We start from the raw sequence: 8,873 nt of genomic DNA, 5'->3' as shown, positions 1-8,873 counted from the left end.
TCTCCCCTCCACTTTCTTCTTCGTGTCAGTATTTAGCCTGCTTATGACATGTTATTAGAGCAAGTATAATAAGATGATGTAAGCATGTTGCAAGAGATGCCATGTTAAATTTATGGTGATGTGGAAGAAAGATAATAGAGGGAAGAAAGCGAGGTGCGCGCTAGTAGCGAGCCGATAGTGGGCTCCACTCTGACTCTAAGACTCTGTGTGAGAGATATGTGGACCAAGTATTATCAATGTACAACCTGTAAGAGAGAGTTATTAATGAGTAGCCTTTTAGTTGACTATGACCCGTTTGGTTCATTTAGTCACCTGAATAAACTTTAGTGGCACTCTTGGTGACTAAACCTGACTAAAGAGCATTAATTAGTGTGAATATTGACTGTATTACCCCTATTAATCAGTGGATGTCTACTGCACGAAGAAAGAGGAGATAACAAATAAGGTAAAAATCCTACTTTAGTCCTTTTTAGGCACCCTCTTGGTTAGTAAAGAACTAAAGTTTATTAGGCCCTGTCTGATTTGGGATGACTAAAATTTAGTGATTAAACTTTAGTCAGGTGATTAAAGAAACCAAACAGGGCCTTAGCATCCCATTTTAATCATCATGTTTGCTTCTTTAGATATTAAAAGTGACTAAAATTTTAAACGGAGCCTATACGTGATATAACAAAATCATAAAGTCCGATTATAGACTATACTTGTTCTTAGCTAGTTTGACAATGGCACAGTGGCACGTGCGTCATATATATATATATATATATATATATATATATATATATATATATATATATATATATATATATATATATATATATATATATATATATATATATAGTATATGTATTTAGAGCCCTAGGCTCTATTTAACTATAGGAAGCCCCGACCACGTACCGACCAGGTGCGCGACCGCACCGGACCCTTTTTGGCTTATTGTACCTAACTGTTTACGCCAAAATATAATACGAGTTATGCTGATGTGTGTATCAGTTTATGCAAATATAGTCTGCGCATATTACGTGCATCGGGCCCACGATCCGGCCCACGCCACCACTATAAAAACACCCCACGCCGCTAGGAATTAGGTTTTAGCGGCGGCGGCGGTTCTCTAGGGCGTGCGAGCGGCGGTGATCCTGGGGGCCAGCAGCGGTGTCACCTCGAGGCAGGCGACCGACGGCGGCGCTCCACCAGGAACGAGCGACAACGACGCTCCGAGGCAGGCGAGCAAGCGGTGACGGCGCTCTTGAAGCGGACGGACGACGGCAGCGCACCCTAGGCCCGGTGACAACGACGGTTGTCCCGTCCGTCTCTGCGATGGCCACCGCCACCGCCGCTCCAGCATCTGTGGCGCGACGACGGATCTGGGGACACGCTCGCGACGGCGGATCCCTGAGGCGCGACGGCGGATCTGGGGACACGCTCGCGATGGCGGATTCCTGTGGCGCGACGGCGAATCTAGGGACACGCTGCGGCATCGGATCCCGAGGGCACGCACGCGGCGGCGGCCCCATGAGGTGCGCACGACGGCGATGTGCCAGCGGTCGCGACGGCGGATTTCCCTAGGCGCTAGCGACGACGACATCCTCCCCTAGGCACGAAGTGGTGGCGCATCACAGATGCGAGGCGCTGGTTCCGCAGGACTGCGATCCTATTTTTATGCTATTTTGTATACATATTTATGCCAATGTCAATAGGATTTTATGACCTATATTTCAGTTCATGGATCCGCTTCCATCTATTTGTCTGTTTCTGATATTTCTATTCATTTACGCTAAAATTTATACTCATTTACGCTGTTTTGGTTCACGATTTACACTTAAATCCGCTCGAGCCAGAACCCGTCATTTACGCTGTTTTGGTTTACGATTTACACTTAAATCCGCTCGAGCCAGAACCCGCGCACGATTTTTACGCCGTAATTTGTCCCCATTTGTCGTTACGAAACAGATCGATGATTTACGCTAAAATTTGTACTCATTTACGCTGTTTTGGTTCACGTTTTACGCTAAAATCCACCCGATCCAGAACCCGCGCACGATCGGGTGCACACGATTTTTACGCCGTAATTTTAGGCTCCGTTTGCTGTTACAAAACAGATATAGGAATTACGCTAAATTTCGTACTCATTTACGCTGTTTTAGCTCACGTTTTACGCTGGAATCCGCCCGAGCCAGAACCCGCGCACGATCGGCTGCATGCGATTTTTACGCCGTAATTTTAGGCCCCATTTGTTGTTACAAAACATATATAAGATTTACGCTAAATTTCGTACTCATTTACGCTGTTTTAGGTTACGTTTTACGCTGCAATCCGCTCGAGCCAGAACCAGAACCAGATCGAACGCGCGTAGAGATACCTGACTGGGGCTTCCCATACTAATGGAAGCCCAGGGCTCCCATTACCATCACCCTATATATATATATATATATATATATATATATATATATATATATATATATATATATATATATACACACACACAAGTACGTGTACAACTAATCTCCAACCAGATAACCAGTAGCGGGCTCAAGATTTAGAGGGTGGGTATTCATTTTTTTTTATAGGATGATTTTTTATAAAAGATTAAAACATGTCTATCGTATATATATAATTAATTATATATATAACCTATAATTAAGCATACACGTTATGATCATAACTGATTCGATAACTAGTCCACTAAACTCAAATTTCATGAAATTATTTCAAAAGTTTTAAATCGAAATGCATCTCTTTGTTGTTGCTCGGTTGTTGACTGTCTGCTTGTCCTCTTTGGCATTTTCCAATTGCTAATGTCCCACCTACAGCCCAGTACTGCAAGCAGCAAAGCAGGGGAGGTCAAGGTCGTGAGGCCACTTGCTAGGTGGGCTTAGACATCGACACGATGGGACCTTGCCCCCTGGCTGTATGTCCTGGCACGCGGTGACGCTCTGACTACGGTGGATTGAAGCCTCGGACGACGAACGACAGACGACCCAACAACAAGGCCAGATGCAACGCAACGATAGTTAGGCGGTCAAGTCTAGGTACCTAGCTGCGCTGCGGAGCCACAATGGCACAACGTAGGTGCTGGTGTCTCCATGGCACGTGGGGCTGCAAGATGTGACCATGACTTGGTGGCTGGCGCATCTGATGGCTCTGCCATGGTGCGACTACAATAAGGTTTGAAGTTTTTTTTGCCGTGAGGTGCTGAAGTGGGCTTTGTCGTTCTGTTGGGCCTCATGGTCAACGACAAACTATTAGGTTAGTTAGGTATGAGAAGTAGGAAGAAAATATTTTGGTCCAAATTAACAGATTTTTTTTATTTATTTGATTCATTTTCTATGCGTGCATATACACTATATACATGTATATATATTAAAGTTCTTTTGCCAAAATTAATGGATTTTATTTGAATACCCTTGAATTCAACGGGCCCGCCCCTGCAGACAACTACTTTATTACATAATATATAATAATGGATCATATATAATTGTGATATATAATTGTGCGCATACCGCATGGTACACACATACATGCATGTGTCCCGCGTAGGGCGAGGAGAGGACAGTAGCTGTTCTCTTGTCACCTCACGGCTCACGTGAAAGCTTTTCCAGTGCAAGCAACGCGTGACCGTGAGAGTGGCCGTCTACTTTTTTTTTTCTCACGTTTTCATGAACTAGCGGTAGGAGAAGTTGCTCGGTTCTGAGGCTACGAAAGTTTTGGTCGTTGGTGTACGTTAATTGTTTGCCATCACAAGATAAAGCAAAAACCAGGCACCTATAGACTATAGTCGCCGAAAGGATAAGATGAAGCTCCCCAAGTCTCAATCACCGTGGCCCGTGGGATTTTATCTGATCCATTGGGCCGGAGAGCCGAAGTCTAGTTCAGGAGCCCAGAAACACGTTCTTTCTGCTGATATCCTGACTGTCTTGCAAGGCCGAAACCACCACGTAACTACGGCCCAAGTTTCCAACCGCCGGCCTAGCCCACTGTCACAAAAGTTCCCCATCCCTCGGACAAGACAACCCTCTCCCTCTAGCGCCGGTGGCGGCGACGGGCGCACGACGTCTGAGACCATGGCGCCGACGCCGGAGCCCCGCCGCCCGTACAAGCGGCCGGCCATCTCCGACCAGCAGCGCCGCCGGGAGCTCGCACTCCAGGCGCAGTCGGCTCGGCGGGCCGACGCCCAGGCTCGCGCGCGCGCCCTCGCCACTTCTCTCCTCACCACCCGGGCGCCTACCGCGGCCACCAGTCGCGACGAGGAGGAGGAGGAGTACGAGCATGAGGAGGAGGAGGAGGAGCGCGAGCTCACTGCCTCCGGCGTCGCGGCGGCGGCCGCCGCCTCCAGGCTCCGCGGCTCCGAAGCGCGCCGGTGGTTCGCGCGCCAGGTTATGCTCCCCGAGTGGATGGTCGATGCCCCACCCCACCTCGCCACCGACTGGTCCGTCCTCTACCTCTCCTTCTGCCTAGTTTACCTTTCTGCGTATGTGAATTTGTTGATTTCAGTCCAGTACGGTTTACTCGCGGCTATATTCTTCTCCTTCAAAGGAGCCTCTTTTCCTCACTTGCCCACTAACATTCACTTCAACGCTAGTTCAGTTGTGGTCAGCGAACACCCCACTTGTGTCTTTGCATAGTGTTGTAGTACTACTGATTTTTAAAATTACCTGGGTTTATTGACAATGTAGGAGGATTTACACTGTTTTTTTTCCCTTTCCGGACGTAGGCATGTTTTTGCCCGACCTTCTGGCAAACGATGTTTGGTTGTGTCATCCAATGGCATGACGATCAGCAGGGTTCGTAATGGATCCATCCTTCATCGCTTCCCTTCCGCTCTGCCCAATGGTTCAAAGAGAGACATTTCTGGACCAGCAAGCTCGTACTCCATCCTCGATTGCATTTTTCACGAGGTACCCCAACCAAACACATTCCTTTTCCATTTGCTGCAAGCTGCTTGATTCCAAACCTATTTATTTGTAATGTTCGATGGTGTTTGTGGTGCAGCCTGATGAAACATACTATATCATTGATATGATCTGTTGGCGAGGCTATTCACTATATGACTGCACCGCCGAGTTCAGGTTTTTCTGGGTCAACTCTAAGATCGCAGAAACTTCTGCTGGTGATCCTCCATCAACGTACCACAGATATAGATTCAGTGCACTCCCTGTATATGAGTGCACTCTTGAGGGTCTCCAAGCAGCATACTCAGGCAGCATGCCTTATGTCAAAGATGGTTTGGTGTTCTACAACAAGTAAAATCCTTATCCCTTTTCTTTGAATATGTTCTAGCAAATCACCTCGACATATATATTTGTTAACTTCATCAATCGAGGATTCATGACTCATAAGACCTTGTTTTTATCAGGCATGCACATTATCAAGCTGGAATCACACCTCTTGCCCTAGTATGGAAAGATGAGACCTGTAGCCAGTATGTTATCGATACGAACAACAAGGGTGAAATACCAAGCGAACAACATGTATGTCTGTGTCCTGTTGTTTGAGTCATATTATGGCCAACACATTTTGACCATTCTCGTAACAAAAAGAAAAGAAAAAGATACATAAAGTATTGTTATGGTCCTCACCACTGTTTTTACTTAATATTTTTTATTGCCTTTGTTTCTTCATGTGCTATCAGCTTGTGTTGGAGCTGCTAGAAGATGGAAAGGTGGTTACTTCAGATGATCCTCATGTTGTGTTTGGTAGCTTGGACAGCGCATTCATACAGACGGTATTGCTTTGAAATGCATCTTATTTCTTATAAAAATGAGTAATTATCACATGGTATCATCCAGCTCAGTGTTTTCCTATGTTTATAAGGGTGTGCATAAACTTCAATTTGGCATTTGACCACACCTTCCATATGTTGCTTGAAGCTTTCTTTTGGAGACATTAGCGCATGCTGTTGTTGGTTTGTCCTTATCAATAAATTTAGCTCACTTCACGCGCTTATGCTTTGGGTGTAGTGATTAATGGACTAGTGATACACGTGCTCTACACACTAGAAGTTTTAGATTTCTTTATAATTTGTCTGCCTCCATGATCCATGAACGGCCTGTTTTCCATATCTATGGATGTTGGATAAACTAACCTAATCTTATATGATTCTACAGTCAAATCTGCGACCAGGGAACCTTCTCCGCTTTGCTGTTAGAGATGAAAGTGTGAAACTCATGGATGGAAAGATGCATATAGGTCAGCTGCAATTTGTTGGAAAGCCAAACCGAGCTCGTGCTTTTGCTGACAGCCATTCGAAAGTGAGTTCTGACATGAGAATGCATTAATACTCCAAACAATTTCTGATCCATCACATCTACCTATGTTTGCCATTTATATCTTCAGGTTTTGTTCCAGTATGCGGCAAGGCATGTTCCTCTGAGAATTGAGGATCTGGTTGCCTCCATTCAATCAAACAATATGGAGGTTGAATCCACCGATGTTGAAATGCAAGATTAAGGTGAGGGAATACAGTCTGTGTCTTTTCATGCTCTGTGAAGTCTTCCATTGATTGATTCCTGTCTTTGGCAATTCTCTTTTGTGAGGTTTTTGTCCGAATGTGATAGGAATCTTACATACATAGTTAGTAAACATGTGCCTATATTTGTTGTTTGGTTTCACTGGATCCAGAAAGGGGACCTTGTTATCAATTGAAACTTTTGCAATGGATGAGGTGGCAATGCAATTATGCAAAGCTAGCACATAGGAAGGAGATGCAAATGAGACTAAGGTCTGTCTCGTTCCCGTTCGTGTGTTGTGGAGCTATACACTCTACGTGCGTCCACTTTCTAGCATTACCCACTACATGACCGCATTCTAGAATCATCCGACACATAGATCACTTTAAAAACACAATTGAGGCCGGGCAACGATTTTGGTGAAATACACGTGTTTTCGATTTTTATTCGTACCAAACCACATACAAGGTCTTGAAACCATTCTATCTGCCTTGACATTGCTGCACGGTACATTGTTAACTGCTAGTTTGCTTGTGTGAATTTTGAAATTAATATGTTTCCATCTGTAAATAATCCCCTAATGATTTCTGCATGTGACAGGTTGAAGAGGTAGGCTTTCATGTCAGCATTTTAACAAACGACATGGTCGTCTGAAACCATGGTTTTCAGGGAGTGCCTCACGGCCTATAAAAGGTTTAAACAGCGCACGAGTTTTTTGTAAGATGAACATTCTGAACATTGCCATCCACGTGAATGTGACTGGTATAGGAGTAGCGCAACTCAATGTGTGAAGTGCCCGTTTGCTCTGAGTTTGGCGATTTCAATCGCTGAAATTTGGCCCCAAGGAAAAAGTGGTGTGTCTACGTATCGGATTTCTCCGTGTTTGATGATGACCCTGACTCCCAATGGGGACATATAAATCTAAGTGCCCTTTAAAAAAAATATATTTAGCACATCAATGTGGTAGCTGTGAGTTTCTCTCTTGGTTTATTGCAGATGCAAAAACGGTTGCGTCAGTCAGTTGTACATATAGTTTACTAGTCATGTGCAGGTTGTTAAGATTCCCATTTATACTTGAATAGAGTATAAAATACAAAGACATGTGTTTTGGTGATGTGTGAATGTGAGTTTAGAGTCAATAACCATAGTTCGAATCCTCATTTCCGTATAATCTTAGTTTATTTTATCATTTAAATATTTGAGAGTAGAAAGGTGAACAGAAAGGAAGGGAAATATGACTTTATATATGCATCAATGAATCGAAGACAATATCAGCCTATGGGCTATTCTGCTACCACTTATGGCCCTGTTTGATTTTTTTTTTCCTGATTTTGGCCACCAGTTATGTGGACTGTCAAAAGCTCAGATTTTTAGTCAGCTTCTATGAGAATCGCTTAAGTGAAAAACCATCCAAAATCAACGTAAACATATAATCGGTCGAGTCGTCGCGATTGTAGGAATTCGTCACTTTCTAGATCATAAACCCTATGGACCCGTTCATTTTTCTCCACATGTAATCTCCATAATACTTAGATTATCCCTGTAGCCATATTCTTTTCACAACCAGATTCTTAGAGAAGTCCACCGAAAGAAAGCTGAAACAAACATACCTTATAATTATAGTCCTAAGGGCCTGTCTGTTTCAATTTTTTTCTAGCAAGTTTTTTTTTGAGAATCTGACTACGGGAAGAATCTGATGGTGGGGATAATCTGAGTATTGTATGGATTACTCATGGAGAAAGATGAATGGGTATACAGGGTTTAGTATCTAGAAAGTTACGGATTGCTGCTATCGCAACGATTCGGTCAATTATGTGTTCACGTTGATTTTAGACGGTTTTCATCAAAACGATTCTCATAAAAGTTGTTTGAAAAGCTGGGTGTTTGGTAATCCGCAACAATTTCTGGTGCTCAAAATCAACAAATAAGCTGAAACAAATAGGGTCTAAGTCAAACAATATTTAGTTTGACTAAGATTTTTAGGTCATGTTTGGTTTCTTTAGTCTAGGGACTAAAGTTTAGTTAGGGGACTAAAGTATAGTCCCTAACATGTTTGGTTTTAAGGGCTAAAAATAGTAAGAATATACTAAATGACTAATAAGAAGACTAAAATGATCTTTAACATTCTACTGCTATTAGTACAATTGAACTAAATGAGGGGTAAATGTGGAATTAATATGGTTTAGTCACTTTTAGCACATATGTGAAGGACTAAAGACTAAATTATTTTAGTCCATATTTTAGTTCTAGTGTTTGGCAAAAAAGAGACTAAATGAGACTAAAAACTAGAGTCTAATCTTTAGTCTCTCTAACCGGAAAACTTTCCACTTATAATTGGAGTACTAATTATGCTAAGCCATCTTAGACTTTGTGCGTGCTGGCCTGCTGGGTTTGCATTCTACCTGCTTCAGGAATATGGGCTGGGCTGCG

General features: G+C 43.4%; 1 protein-coding gene across 1 annotated transcript; it reads left to right on the top strand.

Moving 5' to 3' along the window:
- The first annotated feature begins 4,005 nt into the window (after positions 1–4,005).
- Positions 4,006–7,557, top strand: LOC100502008 (uncharacterized). Its single transcript, NM_001414445.1, has 8 exons — positions 4,006–4,423; positions 4,709–4,892; positions 4,987–5,237; positions 5,351–5,465; positions 5,627–5,719; positions 6,102–6,245; positions 6,331–6,445; positions 7,044–7,557. The coding sequence occupies exons 1-7, from the start codon at positions 4,059–4,061 to the stop codon at positions 6,442–6,444; spliced, it is 1,266 nt and encodes a 421-aa protein (NP_001401374.1). The 5' UTR covers positions 4,006–4,058; the 3' UTR covers position 6,445; positions 7,044–7,557.
- The last annotated feature ends 1,316 nt before the right edge of the window (positions 7,558–8,873 follow it).

The sequence above is a fragment of the Zea mays genome, chromosome 8 (assembly GCF_902167145.1).
Source record: "Zea mays cultivar B73 chromosome 8, Zm-B73-REFERENCE-NAM-5.0, whole genome shotgun sequence".
Lineage (NCBI taxonomy): Eukaryota > Viridiplantae > Streptophyta > Magnoliopsida > Poales > Poaceae > Zea > Zea mays.
This window is presented reverse-complemented; position numbering and strand designations above follow the sequence as displayed.